The sequence below is a fragment of the Rana temporaria genome, chromosome 1 (assembly GCF_905171775.1).
Source record: "Rana temporaria chromosome 1, aRanTem1.1, whole genome shotgun sequence".
NCBI classification, from domain to species: domain Eukaryota; kingdom Metazoa; phylum Chordata; class Amphibia; order Anura; family Ranidae; genus Rana; species Rana temporaria.
The window spans coordinates 106,853,299-106,873,084 of NC_053489.1; the positions used below are offsets into that span (position 1 = coordinate 106,853,299).

Sequence of the window (19,786 nt, forward strand, 5' to 3'; positions counted from 1 at the left end):
TAGAGAGAGGGATGAGGGAAAAAAAAAAAGAAATTAGGATAGCGAGAGATAAAAGGGAAAAAGAGGAGAACAAAGAGAGAGAGTGGTACATCCTAAAATGTACCATATAAGGTTTTAATACTGTACGAGTGGAGGGGACTCAGGGAGCGCTACCCATGGGTCAGGGTAGCAAATTACTTGTCTTGTCTTGGGTGCTGACAACCCATGCTACGAAAATAATTTTACTTTTAGGGGTCCCCACAACTTGGGAAGTTTTATCAAGGGGTCACAGGCGGTTGAGAACCACTGATCTAGTTATTTTTTTTTATATTATATATACATACAGTGTATACCGTATATAAAAATAATAAAAAAAATTATACTTTTTTTTTTTTTTTTTTACACGCAGTTTTATTTCTTTCTCCCTGCAAGAGAAGGGAAAGATACAATGCATCTCTCCCTCCTTTCATAGAGTAAGAAAACACAGGGGCGGGCTGCACAGTGACTGATCACTGTGAGAGCCAATCAGAGGCTATTCTAGCAATCGGGTAAGTTCGGACTGTTAGTATGGTTCCCTAAGGCCTCGTACACACGAGGGGACATGTCCGATGAAAACGGTCCGCGGACCGTTTTCATCGGACATGTCCGCTCGGAGATTTCGGTCTGATGGTTGTACACACCATTAAACCGAAATCCGCGCGGACAGGATACGCGGTGACGTCGCCACGACGATGACGCGGCTACGTGCGCATGCTTCCACGCATGCGTCGAATCACTTTGACGCATTTGAGGGCTTTCGGCTGAGCGGACATGTCCGGTAAGTCGTACAGACGACCGAACATGTCCGATGGACAGGCTTCCAGCGGACATGTTTCTTAGCATGCTAAGAAACATTCATCCGCTGGAAACCTGTCCGATCCGCCGGAAAATTGTCCGGTCGGCCGTACACACGACCGAACATGTCTGCTGAAACTGGTCCGCGGACCAGTTTCAGCAGACATGTTCGGTCGTGTGTACGAGGCCTAAGAGAGACGGTCTCTGTGCTAGGAGTGCACTGTGCTGCGTGCTCCCAGCACAAAGACAGATACACATATATGCAGCCCTTCAGAAACGGCCCAGTCCAGTGAGGCCTCATATGTGCATACTTTCGGTGGGAAGTGGTAATGTACTTTATACATGTGAATGTGGTCTGCATAATGTAAGTAACCTTATGATTTTGTACTAAAGCCCTATTAGACTTTCACTTTAATCAGATAAATACATTCCAGGGGCATCAAAGCAAATGGTTTGCACAGTTCTCACAGTTCGTTTTCTTTAGAAACCAGCTACAGCCTATGTGGTAAAGCCTCTTGTTCTCTGTGTGGAAGCAGTGGTCTCTTCCCTTTAGAGCCGGAGCTCTTCAGTCAGCAGGGAGGAAGAGTTTTGCTGATTACAGAGCTATAGACCCAACTCAGTAATGGGGTGTTGGACCTCTGACGAGAAAACACTACTTGTACAAAGAGAGCAAGGATACTTCTCTGCAGGTACAGGCTGCTCACAGGCTTCTCTACTCAGACTGTGGCTGCTTAGAAAGAAAACAAACTGTACAGGTGGTTATACACTAGTAGATTTTCAAGCGTATGTGCACACAAATCTGCATACAAACATTTGAAGGAAAACTCTTTGTACATTTGATGACTGGAAGAATGTCGTTGAAAATAGACGTCGAGTCAGGATAACAGAACCACTTCCCGGACGTCAATTTACTATTGACCGGGCCGGAAGTGGTTAAAACAAAACTTTTCCAACAAAATGTCACTAGTGTGTGGCCAGCTTAAGACACCAAACACATTTTGTTTTGTAAGCCCCTGTAGCAAATATAAACTGAAAGGTCAAATGAGCTTTTGTGTCTTAGGTTTGGTTCACATTGATGCGATACGGGAAATGCACAAAAATCACTGTGTATCTATCTCTATGTATGTATGTATGTGTGTGTGTGTGTGTGTGTGTGTGTTTTGTAATTATTTATGGGTGCACCCATATTTTCTCTTTACATATTCAAGTTTTGCTTTCCAACTGTACCTTGCTTATTCTCTTAAAACATATGTAAACCCAAGAACAAAAATGTCATCCGTTGCAGCTTTCGAGTTTTTAGATATAGGGTCTGCTTAAAGTGTATTTTGGGTTTAAGATTTACCTGTACTGGCCATGCACATGGTGATTATCAACTAATTTTTGCCATTCATTGGAAATCCCACATTTAATCGCAAGTTACTTACAGAAACAAAATGTTTGACCGACCACCAGAATTTGGTCGATTTGTAAAGTATTTTGTTGCGCAATTTCTAGTGTGTAATAAATTTACATTATCAATGCAGTTTATTGAAAGCTGAAAAAAAGCTACAATGGTTTCGTTGACGCAGCAAGATATTCATTTGGTTAGAGGCCATTTTGATCAGATTTCCTTGTAGATGATCAAAGCCACCATTTTATATCTTTTGATTCCTTTCAGTTTTCACAAAAAATAAATAAAAAGAATTGGACGTTCTACTAACAGACAAGTTTTTCTGACTGAAAACAATAGACCCACTTAAATGTTACATTTGAAGGAAAAGAGGCCAAAAGTGTCGTCCATATCTACCAGTTAGATACCAGGATGACTTCTTCATGTGCACTGGAGACATGACAAGTGGAGATCCATTTGCGGTGGAGAGCAGGTTATAATGAGGTGGTGTGGATTTCTCTCTTCAGATCACAGATTGGGTAGAGCCATCATTTGAAAACTTTTTTGGAAGCTCACGTAGAGTCTCAGTTCAGACATCTGAAGCTACTAAAAGAGGGGCCAAGAAGAAAGATGACTCTGTAGAAACCAAGTCTCAGGGAACAAAGAGAGCAAACCCCTTTTCCTCAGATCAGTCAAATGATCAAATTAACCAATCCTCCAGTCAGGTTCAGAATGAGACGTGGATTGATAACTACAGACCTAAACTTCAGGTAAGTGTTATCCAACATCATTTTCTTATAGATCATTGTTTAAAGTAGTATTAAACCTTCCAATTTCGTAACATAATTATATTTGGGTCCATCCTCTGTACATATACCAGAATGTGTGTCCCCAGTCACCTTTTAAATGCTGGCAAGCTGCATCCTACTCCTCTTGCAACGTTGATTTCCTGAATTTCAATTAAAGCGCTCACTGTGAAAATCATAAAAAAACAAAAACAAAAAAAAACACTTAATTGCCCACAGAAAGACTTTGGGGTTGATTTACTAAAACTACAGAGTGCAAAATGTTTCAGCTTCCAGGTTTTTTGTCAAAGCTTAATTGAACAAGCTGCAGTTAGAAGCTGATTGACTACCATGCAGAGCTGTACCAGATTTTGCACTCTCCGGTTTTAGTAAATTAACCCATATATGTCTCATCACCCCTAATGCCATTTACATCGGCACATGCATGATCAGCATTCCATTTACAAGTTACAGCATCAGCAATAACATAGATTGTCAATGTAATTCAGAATGTGGTACCTGTATATAGTCATAGAGCCACATAGTTACTAAGACACAAAAAGACTGACCTGAGTTCAATAACCATGACTAAGGGCTGGTTCACACTGGTGAGGCTTCATTGCACCTTGCATGCGACTTTTTACAGAAGGCAATGCAAGTCGCTCTGAAGCCGCCCCTAAATAGTGCAGGAAACTTTTTCTAAGTCAGAGCGACTTAAGTTGCACCGATTCGAACGGTTCCATTGCCATTCATGGGGTACGTCAAAGTCCCTGAGAGGTCGCAGCAGTGTGAACCAGCCATAATGTCCAGACCACCAGGTACAGGATGTATCTGATATTATGTAACCACCAATGCATGGATACATTTTTTACAATATGTCAGGGGAAAGAGATAAATAATATGGGGTGTGAGGGGATAAAAGTCAACAGGATGCCAGAGAGAAAAGGGGGGGGGCGGAGGTAGTACCCTCCTGTCCCAGTACCCCCAGCTCCATCCTCTTGGGTGTATTACTCCTCTCAGTGTGGAGAACTAGTGGAGTCAAGAACCTCATACTCCTGAAGTGGTTAAGAACTCAGTCCAGAAAAACAAGGTCCGACAAGCCTTATCGCATGCATCTCTACTTGAGGAAACTCACTTTTCTGTGTGCTTAAAGTAAAGCTAAAGGCAATTTTTTTTTGTGTGTTGGACAAAGTAGAGATGGATTAGAACACCTGTCAGGTTTTTATCGCTGTTTGTGCTCCCGTTTTTAGGGAGATTCACCCTCTCTATTTGCACTGTTTATCATTATCATTGTAAGCCAATGTAAAAGCAAACCCCAAATTTTGGGTTGTCCCCAGAAAAGTAATAGAGGGGAAATATTCCAATGGGGATACTAATTCTGGTGAGCTGGTATTCCCCAAGGAATTCCCTCCAATTTGTAGGGGTTTTCTCTCGCTTCCTGTTTGGCTATGGGACAGGAAGTGATGGGAAATCTCTGCAGTGTGACACAGATGGTGAAAAAAAAAAGAAAAAAAAAAGCCCTTGCTCTTTCCAAAATGAAAAAAAATGTAATATTTTGCCAATAGTTCTACTTTAATTTCATTGACTTTAGCTAACCACTGATACAGCGGGGGGCATGCATTTGTCTTCACAGGTCCAGGATACAGCTCCTGGTGGCATTGATCAGATGAGGGAGGACAGACCTCTTGTAATATTATTATGGGAACTCCAGAAAAACTTCTGGGTTGTACAGTAGTGAGAAGTGGGAGATACAGCAGACCTCTGCCCAAAGTAGCTGTAGGGAAAAGCGTGACCAGAATACAGGCAGAAGGTCACCCAACAAAACCAGCATTGAATTTTTGTTGGGCTTGTTAGGGTGGCTCCCCCAAAAAATGGAAGATAATTTTTCCTTGTCAAATTTGTTTATTAACGTTAAACAAATCACAGATAAGTTTTTTAAAAGCAGTACTTGAAAGTAACATGTCAAAGTATAGTATAGGCTTAGTGATGTAAATAACATTTTATGAAGAAGAGACATACAAGGAGAGAGATAAGAGGAAAACAGCAGGCAAACATAGTAAACGCAGATATACAGTATTGCTGCCATATGTCATTATTTTGTTTTATTTTTTATTTAATGAAGGGTTTAAGGTGCTTTTTTTTTTTTTTTTTACAAGCTGGAGGGAATTATAAAAATATAGCATTTGACACTTTCTTCAGTTAAAAGCAAATTTGATGATTAATGCGACTTATGAAAGATGTATTCATTTCTGCAGGCAGACCTTGCTGTACACAAGAAGAAGATTGAGGAGGTTGAGACCTGGCTGAGAGCTCACGTTGGGCAGAAAAAGGTTTGTATGATTCCCTTTAGTCACCATGATTGTAGATTTAAAAACTTTCCTTGCATTCCTCTTTGCATTGATCTAAAGGTCTCTTCTTTTTTGGTAAAAGAAATTAAAATAAAAAATGACCATAGACTTTACTTCTCATGTCCTTGCAGAGTGGCTCTGTTTTGTTGCTCACCGGGCCTCCTGGCTGTGGAAAGACTGCAACCATCCTAGTGCTTGCCCAGGAAATGGGGATCCAGATACAAGAATGGGTCAACCCTGTAATGCAGGAGTTTAAACAGGATGAGCCAGCAGTTTTTGATCGAGGTAAGATAAAAAAAGGAAATCCTTTTGTTAATGCATTATGAAAAGTGAAAATCCTGGTATAGTAGTTAATGGGCTATTGCATTGCAATGAGCTCTTAAAAGCAAATAATGATAGTCAATCCCACGCCCTTTCTTGCAGTGGTAACACACCTGATGTCCAGTTTTAGTAAAAATGTTGAGTGTGTTCTCATCCTGCCTTCTACATTTTTCTGGTTAACATCACAACTTACGCAGAAAAAAGTAGGGAAAACTCCTGTTTAGAGTTGAGATTATTTTCTGGTTTATATTCGTCTAACTGTGACATGCTGAGGAGTAGTGGCCATGCACAGGTTCTGAAAATCTGAAGTCTCACACAGGTGCTTGACTGTATGGAATGTGTACCAGTAGGTATGGGAAAACTCCCTGCAAAAATCATATCAGGATCCCAATGTTTTACCATTGCAAGCATTTGTTTACACTTCCACAACCAAATCCTCCTGAAATCACTATAATGCTGCCCACCAATCTAATGGATGACTGGCAGAGGACATTTGCTTCCTTAATAACGTATTCAGCCCCAGACTGCTGAATGGTCATTGAAGGTTCAGAAGTACAAAAGGAATATATCTTTGCTCTCTTCTTGTAAACATGTTCAAAGTGTGAAACTGACCGCAAAGTGTTAGGTTAGAGAGGTAAAATAGCTCCAAATACTGACATCACTTTTCAAGTGTGAGTGCTGATGGGCAGGGGATTCCAGTAAACTTATATATAAGCATCAAAGTATATAAAATGACAAAAAGTGACTTAATGGGGGTTATTTACGAAAGACAAATCCACTTTGCACTGCAAGTGCAGTCGCTGTAGATCTGAGGGGGACATGCAAGGAAAATAAAACAAACTGCATTTTAACTTGCACATGATTGGATGATAAAATCGTCAGAGCTTCCCCTCAGATCTACAGCGACTGCACTTCCAAATACACTGGTAGTGCAAAGTGGATTTGTCTTTCGTAAATAACCCCCAATGTGTACTTCTGCGGTTCTCCTGGATTACTGTGCAGCCACCTTGAATCCTAGGCCTTGGAGGTACACGTAGCTCGACTTTTGCTCGGGAAGTACCAAGGCCACCCAATCCTAGTACCATTGCCTATCATTCAGCTGATAAATGAGAGAGCTTGTGTGGCCACTGAATTGCTTGTTTTTGACAGTTAAAACCGTGTTGAAACCAAAACCAAAAATGTAATACATTGCAGATTATCAATCTTAAGATGTGGTGGCTGAATTTTAGGCTTTTTTCCTTTCTGTTTTTTGGTGAAGATTCACTTTTTAAAGAATATCCAATCGGGTGCAAGGATAAAAAACAAACAAAAAAAAAAAACAGCATTTTTGCTGAGCAGGGCTTCATTAACTAAGCTGTGCAGGAAATGAGTGCAACTGCACTTACAAAGTTCAGTCTATTTTCCTATAGTAAATCAACCCCTATATGTCTCTTGTGCTATAAAATTCCTGCTCTGCCTGCAAGCATGTTTATTTTAATTGTACATGTGTATCTTTTACCTGTGGTTGCAATGACGCATGGAGTTGCATCATACCTGGTCAGCCAGTCAAGACGGGTAAAGACTCAAGACCCAGGATAAGATGGTATATATGGTATATAATATGAAGTGATGAGGTAGCGTGCAGACATTGCTTTGCTGGAAAAAGGTATGGCTTGAAGGCTGCGCATAATTGCAAATTAAGGCAAGAACCCAGTGGACCACAAACATCTTAAGCTCGGCTTTCAATAACAAAGTGGGACTTGGCACCAAGGAAAGGCAGGATAAAATCTGGCCTTGAGAAGAGGAAGAGGTCTCAAGCTCCAGTTTGAAGACTAAAACCTCTGTTAGTTTTTTTAATTCAACCCATCAGGGCTGAACAGCTCAGGAGGAGCTGCTGTACTACCCATCTGATGTTGGTACAGCAATTTCCCCTGCTATTCTATTGTGTTCTGATAGGGGGCATGGCCCCTCCCCCCCACCAGAACACTCCGGTCAGAGTACTGACTGAGCCGATCGTCAAACCTTTTTCTGTTATGCAGTATACAGGGACCAAATGTCAGCCAGTTTCTATTGAACTGGTCAATGCCACCCAGCATTTGGCTCGTGCACACTAGGCTTAATGCGGGTACCATGAGATGCCTCCTCTTTCATAGGCTTATTCTGGTTCATTTTAATGCTTGCGTTTTTCTTTAACTCCATGTTGTTAAAGGACCTTCGTTCCATTACCGGTCCCTTGGTTTGTAGGTTGTATATACAATTCTCCGTGCCATGTGTTTATTGCTTTTTTAATAACATGTTCCACCCATAATGATAATAATGGAACTTTATAACATGTATGAGCATTTTTTTGTTTATTTTTGTACAGGTATGGGATTCCAGCCTTTTACTAGTCAGTCTCAATCTGCTCAGTTTCACGACTTTCTTTTAAGAGCAAATAAATATAATAAGCTGCAGATGTTTGGAGAAGAACCTTGTACAGATAGAAAGCTCATCATTGTTGATGTAAGTTATCTAACTGTTTATACCCCCTGCCCTTTCTGATTTTATTTGTAACCTTTATCCGAGGGGGGAAAACGGTCATGCCCTGTACACACGATCGGTTCATCCGATGAAAACGGTCTGATGGATTTTTTCATCAGATATCCGATGAAGCGGACTTTCATCAGTCGTGCCTACACACCATCAGTTAAAAAAACGATCGTGTCAGAACGCGGTGACGTAAAACACAACAACGTGCTGAGAAAAATGAAGTTCAATGCTTCAAAGCATGCGTCGACTTGATTCTGAGCATGCGTGGATTTTTAACCGATGGATTTCCCCACAGACGATCGTTTTTTTCTATTGTTTTTTTAACCATCAGATAATTTTAAAACAGGTTCTAAGTTTTTTTCACCGATGGGGGGGGGGGGGACGATGGGGCCCACACACGATTGGTTCGTCTGATGAAAACGGTCTATCAGACGGTTTTCATCAGACGAACCGATCGTGTGTACGTGGCATCACTTGGCCATTCTTGCTTGTTTCATCTTGCTCTACACTGGCTTTTAGGAGGAGTCGGAAGAAGCACATGCCTGCAGTATTAGTGATTGATAGCAGACATCATACCTATCTAAACAAATACACACAGCTTTACCTAAATGAGAACAGTAGAAGACAGTAACCCAGATGCTGTTGCATGTGTTTGCAGTCCATATCACACTGCACAGAATAAGACACTAATTGGAGCTTCACTTCCATACTCCTTACCGATTCTGTGTAAGTGGATAATACAGCACATGTTATCCAGTCATACAATAAGGACCATGGGAAGTCAGTTTTGTTCACTGAGAAACAATGCTGTATTTGCATATGGAGAGAAACCGTATACAGTACACTGTCAGCAGCAGACAATTTTCTTTAAAGCTGGGCATACATGATACAATTTTCTTATTGAATTTCCTTTAGATTTACCTTCAACTATGTAGTGCAAGGGCCTGCCTGATTGCATACAAATTCAAAGGCCCGGATTCACATACATGGCGCATATTTATGCCGGCTTAGCGTATCTAATATACGCTACGCCGACGCAGCGCACAGAAGCAAGCACAGTATTCACAAAGCACTCGCCCCCAAACCTACGCTGGGTTTCCTCGGCGTAAGCCAGCGTAAGTGGAAGTGGGCGTGAACCATGCTAATGAGGAGTGACCCCATGTAAATGATGGACTGAGCGTCATAAAGATACAAATAACGTACGGCGAATGCGCCGTCCTGTGGACGCATCCCAGTGCGCATGCTGAGAATCACGTCTAAACAACTGCCTAAGATATGTCAAATCACTGCCTACGACGTGAACGTAACCTACGCCCAGCCCTATTCACGTACTACGCAAACGACGGCTTGTGTTCCCTGGTCCATACCTTTGCATGAGTTGTGTCTCCTATATGGGAAATAACTTTACGCCGGACGTACGACTTACGTAAACCGCATATATTATGCGCAACTACGTGTCCCTCATTTTCACATGTGCATAGAAAATCGATGGGAGCGCCCTTTGCGGCCAGCGTAAATATGCGCCCACGATACGCCGGCGTAGGAAAGTTACATTGGTCGGATGAAGCCCATTTTCAGCCGTATCTAGTTTTGTGGGCACGGCTCACAGATACGACGGCGCATATTTACACTTACGCGGCGTATCTCGAGATACGTCGGCGTGTTTTGTGAATCCGGGCCAAAGTGTTTAGGTTTGACCTCATATTATATGGTCTTGGTAACTCTAAAATAAATTTGTACAAGAAAATTGTAAGACTAGTATTCGTGTGCACAAGAAGAAGGGAGCTCTCTGCAGACAACCCTCTTCCCATCTAGAAGAAACAGGATGCTGTTGGCTATGTTTCCAGTACAGGCATTGCTGCAAAGAGAGGTGCAGGATTGCTCTCATGCAGATGCGACTGGCTTTCTAAAAAGTTGTGAATTACTGATGACCTCTGTATCCTGAGAGAGCAAGCTTAGTGGGTCTTGTGGGAGCATGGGCAACACCACACAGGAAGTGATGCCTGTTTTGTTTCCCTTTTAGTGAAAATTCTTAGGCACACAGTAGGGAGGGAAATGATTAAAGAGCAGCACAGTTTCTCATTAAGCACCAGAGGTGGTGGGATAGAAACGGTAAAGCCCTGTACACACGCTCGGTTTTCTCTGCGGTAAAAAGTCAGCCGTGAAAACCGAGGGGAAAGCCGAGAACCCGGCAGGAAAACTGCCATGGAGCTTTAGCCGGGAATCCTGGCCGTGCGTACGCTCCATCGGCACTGCCTCACTCGCAGTCTTTCCCATAGGTAAGTAGTAGATCTGGTGGACGAAAAAAACGCTGGGAAACCCGACGGAAAAATGGAGAGCAGATTCTTTATTTTCCCGACGGGATTCCCGGCTGTTTTCCTGACGGGAAAACTGCGAGGAAGCATACACGCGTCCGGTTTTCCCAGCCAAAAAGCTCTCCTGGCAGTTTTCCTTGCAGGAAAACCGTTCGTGTGTACGAGGCTTAAGTCTGGAATTATGCTTTAAAGTGTCCAATTAAGCCTAGCATGGCAGCTAAAATAGTTATTTAAATACCTCTAAAGGAAGCAGAGAAAGTGAGAAGCTGCATGGCAGAGGGGAAGTACGTCCCCAGAGCGGTTTTGCTTTTCTTTAAACCACACGTTCAAAGAAAAGCAAAACCGCTCTGGGGACGTACCGTATTTATCGGCGTATACCGCGCACTATTTTGCCCTGAAAATCAGGGCAAAATCGTGGGTGCGCAGTATACGCCGATACCCGCTTTCCCGCCATGAGTTTGAATACTGCGCCCGCATATAGCGAGCGCAGTACACTCGTGAATCTTCGGCCAGTCTCGGCGCCTCTCGTACTGACGTCCTGAGCGTACAGGACGTCAGTGCGAGAGGCGCCCGAGCCTGCCCGAAGATTCACGAGTGTACTGCGCTCGCTATATGTGGGCGCAGTATTCAAAGTCGTGGCGGGAAACGAGCGGGAGGACGCCGGACCCGCCGAAGATGGACGCCGGACCCGCCGAAGATGGACACCGGACCCGCCGAAGACGGACGCCCGACCCGCCGAAGAGGGCACCCGACGAGGCCGCAGAAGGACGCCGGACCCGACGAGGCCGCAGATGGACGCCGCGCAAGACATCAAAACTGTAAGTACAAAACAACAAAAAATCTTTTTTTCCCACAGGATTGGGGGCTATATGTAATGTGCTGGGATGTGATCTAAGTGCTGGGATGTGATCTATATGTAATGTGCTGGGATGTGATCTATATGTAATGTGCTGGGATGTGATCTATATGTAATGTGCTGGGATGTGATCTATATGTAATGTGCTGGGATCTGTATGTAATGTGCAGGGGGCTTTGGAATATAAAAGGGGCTGTTGAAAGTTTTTTTCCTAAAATTAGGGTGCGCGTTATACGCTGGTGCGCGTTATACGCCGATAAATACGGTACTTCCCCTCTGCCATGCAGCTTCTCACTTTCTTTGCTTCCTTTAGAGGTATTTATATAACTATGTTTTCTTGCAACTTGACCATGCTGAAACTCCTAGTTCCTCAACTTAAAAAAAAAAATAAGCAAGCATTACCAAACAAATAAATAAAAAAGCCTTGCGTGAAAGTACAATCGTAACCATATATTACAGGGCAGAGTGTACTTTAGATCATAAGCTCCTTGAGTGCAGGGACTGATGTGAATGTCCAATATATATGTGTAAAGCACTGTGTAAATTGACGGCGCTGTATAAGTACATGAAATTATGTGGGCGAGGCTTAGCCCAGAGGTTGAACAAGTCAATTACCTAGTAAAGCTGAACTGAAAATAATGGAAGGACTTTCTAAATTATTAATGTAATAGAAACTTTGCAGTACCCACTGTTAGGACTTGAAATGGCTGACAGGTTCCCTTTAAAGATCAGCACTAGTTGCAGGATGAGAAGTATAAAGTCTGATTGTGAGCCCTGAATTATTCCAAATTAAAAGATCAACTTTTGTACTTTTATTTATTTAATTATTTTTAATAATGACGGTTATAACAAATACATTTAAACAACTTAACTCTGTTAACAACCAGTAGAAGTGCAAATCTAGGTTTTCAGTTTGTTGGGCATCTAACTTAAATTATGTCTGAGATGAGATTTAATTTCAATATATCTTGATGTTTTTCTCTGTGTTTTTTCTTTGAAGGATATGCCTAATTTATTTTATAGAGACCCTTCAAGTTTACATGATATTCTCAGGTAAGCTGAAATGTTTCTGGGTTATGAAATGCTACATTTGTTTCCCCCTAGCGTTCAATTCTTTTACTGTTTTTTTGTTGTCTTGTAGGACATTTGTGAGGACGGGACGCTGCCCTCTAGTGTTCATCATATCAGACAGTCTTAGTGGGGATAGCCATCAAAGACGGCTGTTTCCAAAGGAAATTCAGGAAGAATTATTTGTCTGTAATGTCAGGTAAATAAGCATTTTGTTTGCCTGTGTAATTCAATTTTCCCAGTTATGAATTTGGTACCCTGGTCAACATACCCGAAATGAAAGTATTTGACAGAAATATGCAGAGTGGAATTCCTAGCTGAGTCTTTCAAGTGATGGCATTGAAACCTAAACATAAGCATGACAGCCAGACAGCTAGTAATTTCAAAAGGTGAACTCCCTCAAGTATTCTTTTAGTAGTGTGTGTTTGTGTGTTTGTGTGTTTGTGTATGTGTATGTGTATGTGTATGTGTGTGTATATGTGTATATGTGTATATGTATATATATATATATATATATATATATATATATATAATATACACATACATACATACATACATACATACATACATACACACACACACACACACACACACACACACACACACACACACACACACACACACACACACACACACGTGTGTATGTATGTATGTATGTGTGTGTAATATATTCTCTTCAAAACCTTTACATGGTGGTGCCGTACTTCGACAGTGCTCCATAAATACTTTCCCACGGTTTTGGCCTGCTGCTAGAGATGCCATGGGAAGGTAGGGACTACAAGTGGCAGACCAAACACTTCTGGATAGAAATCCACAGAAACGCGCAAAAATTTACTGATTACGTCCTGGAGGACCCCACCCTCTACGTCCTGCATGTCTCGGATATTCCGGAGAAAACATACCAAAAATTGATCCTCCGTCATCCCCTAATGCCGCCAAACTGTGTATTGCGCAGGGATTGAGGGAGCCACATGCCCCTTTCATCTCACTATAGCTAACAAAAGTAGGAGAACTTAAAGGGGTTATAAAGGTACAATTTTTTTTTCCTAAATAGCTTCCTTTACCTTAGTGCAGTCCTCCTTCACTTACCTCATCCTTCCATTTTGCTTTTAAATGTCCTTATTTCTTCTGAGAAATCCTCACTTCCTGTTCTTCTGTCTGTAACTCCACACAGTAATGCAAGGCTTTCTCCCTGGTGTGGAGTGTCGTGCTTGCCCCCTGCCTTGGACTACAGGAGAGTCAGGACGCTCTCTACGTTGCAGATAAAGGAGCTGTGTGTTAGTGGGTGTCCTGACTCTCCAGTAGTCCAAAGGAGGGGGAGAGCACGACACTCCACACCAGGAAGAAAGCCTTGCATTACTGTGTGGAGTTACAGACAGAAGAACAGGAGGTGAGGATTTCTCAGAAGAAATAAGGACATTTAAAAGCAAAATGGAAGGATGAGGTAAGTGAAGGAGGACTGCACTAAGGTAAAGGAAGCTATTTAGGAAAATAAATTGTACCTTTACAACCCCTTTAATAGGATAGAAGACGTGGTACTATCCTCTAAAGATAAACACAAAGAGATATATATATAATCTCTTTGTGTTTATCTTTAGAGGATAGTACCACGTCTTCTATCCTATTAAAGGGGTTGTAAAGGTACAATTTATTTTCCTAAATAGCTTCCTTTACCTTAGTGCAGTCCTCCTTCACTTACCTCATCCTTCCATTTTGCTTTTAAATGTCCTTATTTCTTCTGAGAAATCCTCACCTCCTGTTCTTTGTTTTTTTGGGTAATGTGTACTTGGGGCCTGAAACATCCGCAAAAAAAGTATGTCACAAGGTAGACCATCTGGGAAACATGAAAATGGGTGGGGGAGAAAATTCTTCTTTCTGTTTACTTCATTTAAAAAGTCTTTATAAATTGGTGGCAACCTTTAATAAATATTTTATTGGCCTATTTTAAAAGATGTTCAGGTTTATAAAAAAACAAAAAAAACATTTATACTCGCCTAGATTGATGCAGCATTGGTCCGATTCTGCATCTGTCTCCCGCCAGCTCTCCACTGAGAACTGAACGATTAAACACCGCTAATCCCTCAGTTCTCCCCTCTGCTCTAAACAGAGATCTGTGACTGTAAGACCCTTTTCACACTGAAGCGTTTTTACAGCATTTTAGTGTTAAAAATAGCACTTTTAAAACGCTCATAAAATGCTCTCCATGCATCTCAATGGACCCTTTCACATTGAGTTCTGCCAGCAGCATCTTTGGAGCAGCTTTTGGGCGCTGAAAAAAACGCTCAAAAAACGCCCCTCTCCATTGAAATAAATTGAAAGCGCTGTAATAACGCCTTACCCTTTCACACTGAGGCACTGCAAAAACGCCCTAAAACTTTAGGGTCTTGGCAGTGCTTTACCAGCACATTGGGATTGCAGATGAGGCAACGCTCGAAAAACGCCCCAGTGTGAAAGGGGCCCAAGTCCCCCCTCTGCTCACTAGAGTGCTGGGATGTGGCGGGGGTGGGAGTGGCTGGCTCAGGCTCTCAGAGAGGCTGCTCCAGCTGCTGGTCCGTGCATATGGGGGGATCCCAATTGTAAAGCTGATATCAATCCAGAGCCTGGACTGGCTGAGTGACATCAGCTGACGGCAGGCTTTAGCCACAAGGTCACTGGTGCAGAATGAACTGCACTACTGTAGGGCCAATAAAGCTTTGGCCCTACTCCTCCTTTAACTGTACTTGTTTGTAAATGTCTGTATTAGCAGGGATGTTGGCAACAATTGATTGCTTTCTTTGGTGATTTAATTTCCTTCATTTTAACTGTGGTAACATTTGAGAAGTTTGATTGAATTTTTTTGCCTAGTGCAGGTTTCTTAATAGAAAAAAACAAATGTATTTTAATGGCTGTTTACTTGTTAAAGATTGCTACTAATTGCTCCATGTGGCCTAATTAATAGTAACCAATTTGCAAAATGTTATTTTAGTGTTACATATTTAACTTGCTACTTATTATGTTACAGTTTTAATCCAGTTGCCCCCACCAGTATGATGAAAGTTCTGACCCGAATTGCTACATCAGAAGCTGCTGTGGTAAGTGTCTGCACATGGTAAGATGTTAACTAATCATTTTATAGGATTTGGGTACATTTACTCCACACAATACAGTACACGGTACAGTTGTAGAAAGCTGTGCACTCCCATTGTGGATTGGCACCAAGGTACTAGGTTGTAGTAAAGGCTCTAATAATCCTTGTGCTTGGCATTTTGGTTCAAGCAGTAGGATTTTTTGTTGGTGGACAGTCATATATAATCGTGTAATGGTAAAATCTGGATTCCATTGATATTTATTTTCTACATTTGTGCAAAGCTATAGCATGTTTTTATATGTGTATGGAAAACTTAAAGCGGAGGTTCACCCTAAAAACAAGTATATACCATTCAATCCAGCATACTGCCGACATGTACAGTATGCTGGGTTTTTTTTTCTCGGTTTACATCCCGTAGTATAGGTATTTTTCCCCCCGGCTTCCGGGTAGTGAATACCGTGGGAGTGGGCGTTGCTATTCAGAGACTTAGTGATTGACGTATGACAAAAGCTTCACCCCCGGCGTATAATGTGCATAGCTAGTTTCCGGGAAAAAGCCGAACGTCGGTGCGCAGGTGCCGTATAAAGCCGACTCGGCTTCTTTCGGAAACTGGTGACGCGGGGGTGAAACTTTTGTCATACGTCAATCACTTAGTCTCTGAATAGGAACGCCCACTCCCGCGGGATTCACTACACGGAAGCCAGGGGGGGAAATACCTAAACTACGGTATGTAAACCGGGAAAAAAAAAAAACAGCATACTGTACATGTCGGCAGTATGCTGGATTGAATGGTATATACTTGTTTTTAGGGTGAACCTCCGCTTTAAAGGCAGTGCAACACACTTACTTTTATATGTGTCCCAGCTTTTCATATGTCTCTGTCTGTCTCTATTGAATTAATACGTAGCTTTCTTGATTTGTAACTAATTTTCATGTTGTTGTGGTTTTCTTCTTTTTTTTTCTTTTTTAAAGAGTGGGGGAAAATGTGTTATTCCAGACAAGCAAGCACTTGAGTTACTGTGTTCTGGAAGCACTGGAGACATCCGAAGTGCCATTAATAGCCTGCAGTTCTCCGCACTTAAAGGTACAGTGTGTGAACTTGGGACTTGATTCCAAGCATATTTTTGTTTCTGTAGCTTCCAATGTTAGCTTTGTTAGCCTATGCATATAAACTTGGACTTCTACCGATAGACCAAATAGCTACTCTTCCTACCCATACACATAGGTTTGTTTGTGCCTAGCCTAAAACCTTTGGCAGCTTTGAAGTTTCTGAGGAGTGGTAACACTCAACATTTTGTTACTTGGTTTTCCCCATGTATGCAATTGTTGCAAGATGGAGATATTCCAATCTTTTTTTGGGCATGTGATGTCGGTACCCTAGCAGATTTAAAGTTCCCAACCTCAGTCAAGTATACCCAACATGTCTTGTTTACAGGTTTTCCTTCTTTCTGAACAGGTACTTTAAATTCTTCACAGCTATGTTATCTAAGGGAAATTTCCAAAACTTGGCCTGCTGGGGGTGCTTGAGGAATGTGGTTGGGAAGCACTGCTCTATAGTATTCCACTTCCCTTCTTCCCAAGCAGCTACTTAACTGCTTACTGGGCACTTAAACCCCCCTCCTGCCCAGACCAATTTTCAGCTTTGAATGCAACACTGTACCCAAATGACATTCTTATTTTTTTTCCCCACAAATAGAGCTTTATTTTGCTGGTATTTGATCACCTCCTGCGGTTTTTCTTTTTTGTTAAAAAAAATTAAAAAAACAGATTTAAAAAAAAAAATTGCAAAATTTTATAACAAAATATTAAAAAATATAAACGGGTAATTTTTCTCCTTCATTGATGTACGCTGATGTGGCTGTACTGGTGGGCGGCACTGAGAGGTGGCACTGAATGGCATTGATAGGTGGCACGGAAGTGCATTGATAGGTGGCACTAATAGGTGGCATTGATAAGTGGCAGTGATGGGCACTGATCGGTTACACTGATAGGCAGCATTGCTAGGTGGCACTGATTGGCGTCACAGGTGGGCATTGATAGGTGGTACTGTGGGCATTGATAGGTGGCAATGGCAGGTGGTATTTTTGAGGAAAGGAGGAGGCAGATGTGCCTTCTTCCTCTTCGGGACCGGCCCCTTACACGGATCTGTGATACACGAGTTTCGGTGACTCGGTGATCACAGTGCGTGTGCAAAGGGGAGGACGTCTATTGACGTCCTCCAGGATTTTCAGGCCTGCGCTGTAGCTGTCATTTGACTGTAGCACGGGCCTCTAGTGGTTAAAAGGGATGCAAGGAGGTGAATGGAGCAGTGGTGGAGCTGGACCAGCATAGGGAGTATATAGACTTTCAAAAGAGGAGAGGACTATCACGTGATAGGGTTTAGCATCAAGGGGACTTCAGGTACATTTATGTCATACGTACTGGAACGTGTGTTTACTACAGCAGCTAGGGATATGTCTTATTGAGTGTGTATAGCAGAAGATTTGGTGCTTTTATACGTGAAGTTTAGATGTTCGTCCACCCAAATGTAATGCTATAGATGTAGGTTACTGTAAGTCCACCCCTGACTTGCTGCATGTCTTGGATACCCTAGATCAGTGTTTCGCAACCTTTTTTTTTCAGTCAAGGCACCCTTTAAAGTTCTGAACAGTCTCAAGTCACCCCATTGAAAAAATTTTAAGATCTAAACTATTAAGTGTACATTGCAGCAGCAACTTCCACACACGTAAGACACCCAACATTACAGGTGATTTATTCTTTCAAAGCAAATACACTTTTGGCACACTTCTTCTAACAATTATTCCATTTTCTTTCCCCCATGCAGCTAACTTGACCCTGTTGCTGACATAGAGAGTTAGGGGGTGTCAGGCAAGCATACTGTGCAGGTGCCCAATATTCTCCTTCTCAACCAATGATGTCAGTGGTTGTTAGGACGCTGGCGGCTGGCCTGCACAGTGCCGATGGTTGTAATATTGCTCAATGCAAACTTGTGGCTTAGTGTAACAAAAAGGGAGGTTTGAGCCACCCGCTGGCTTGCACAAAAGTTTTGAGCAATCTAGGGACATTTTTGGCATTTTGACAAGGTACTTTAGTTAAAAAAAGGCTGCCCTAAATGTGAGATCTCTTTGCCAGATTTCTCAACTTTATTTCTTTACACCTGAGTTTTTTGGGTTTTCCTGCCACCATTTTGTGTTTCAGGCCTTCCATAACACAAAAAATATAAATAGGGAGAGCGTAATGACCCAGCAGGTAGGCGGGTCCAGGAACCCATGCACAGAGAACACAACGATTTGTCTCCTGATAGATTTAAAGGTTAACTCCCACAAGAAAAAATAATATAGCGTGTATAATTGCGATACAAGTCTTATTGTAATTGAATGTTATTAAAAATTACCTTTCCTTTCCTTTCCTTTTCATTCTGAAGCCACTGTAATTTTCTATAAATGCAATATGGCTACATGGAGTTGTTCTGTACACAGAATGTGTACTGACCACTCCCCAGAAACATAATTTCCTGCTTGTGTGATTAGCTCACTGATTTTTCCAGAAGTCTGCCTAAGATACAAATCAGATTTCAGGCATCCCCTGCAACAAAAATGTAATTTTTGGTGAGATATTTCCAACAGTAACACCTCTAAAGGGATGCAGGCCCAGCAGCTTTCCTCATTAGTCCCCCACAGCTGACTGATAATTATGAAACCACTCCCATTAGACCTACTAAGCCAAGAGACACAGACAAACACACAGGGATTTCTTCAGAATAACAAAAGATAGGAATCTGCAACAAAGGTTGTTATAATCCTTGCATTGTACATAGATCACCCAGGGGGAATGTTTATTTCTCAGCAAAAGTGAAGTTACGCTTTAAGAAACTCAATTTAATTACTCTTGACTACCATGAGAGGATTTGCAGTTTAGTTTGAATAAGAAGCGCCAAGTAAATACATCTGGATTCATCAGTTTTTTGGTGAGGATTGTCCAAACCATAGTTGCTGATTGATGCTTGAGACCACCATACGACATCCTGCTAAAAAGAGCCGAAACATAGTACAATTTTTAAAATGATTTATATCTTTCATGCTACCATGCAGAGACAGATATTGCTTCTGAATGTAGCAGTTTTGGAAAAGGAGTCATTATTTTGATGGATAAGGGCTCTTTCACACGGGCGGACCGTATGTCTGCTTTTTCATCCATCCGTGTACGGATGAAAAAGGGACATACATTGGTCCCTATGAGATTGCGGGTGTCAGCGATCTCACCCGGTTCCGCAATCCTCCGATTCTGCAGACGGAGGAAAACCCTGATTTTTCATTTATCATCTGATCAGATGAAC

The 19,786-nt window shown here is 41.9% G+C and overlaps 1 protein-coding gene across 1 annotated transcript in view; it reads left to right on the forward strand.

Annotated features, from left to right (window-relative positions):
- RAD17 (RAD17 checkpoint clamp loader component) overlaps positions 1 to 19,786 on the forward strand; it is a 47,271-nt gene that overhangs the window by 6,470 nt on the left and 21,015 nt on the right. The window contains exons 3-10 of the mRNA XM_040341573.1: positions 2,710 to 2,952; positions 5,223 to 5,297; positions 5,447 to 5,600; positions 7,981 to 8,117; positions 12,316 to 12,368; positions 12,457 to 12,582; positions 15,385 to 15,454; positions 16,423 to 16,534. Of these exons, the coding sequence (XP_040197507.1) occupies positions 2,710 to 2,952; positions 5,223 to 5,297; positions 5,447 to 5,600; positions 7,981 to 8,117; positions 12,316 to 12,368; positions 12,457 to 12,582; positions 15,385 to 15,454; positions 16,423 to 16,534 (970 nt within the window). The remainder of the gene's footprint in view (positions 1 to 2,709; positions 2,953 to 5,222; positions 5,298 to 5,446; positions 5,601 to 7,980; positions 8,118 to 12,315; positions 12,369 to 12,456; positions 12,583 to 15,384; positions 15,455 to 16,422; positions 16,535 to 19,786) is intronic.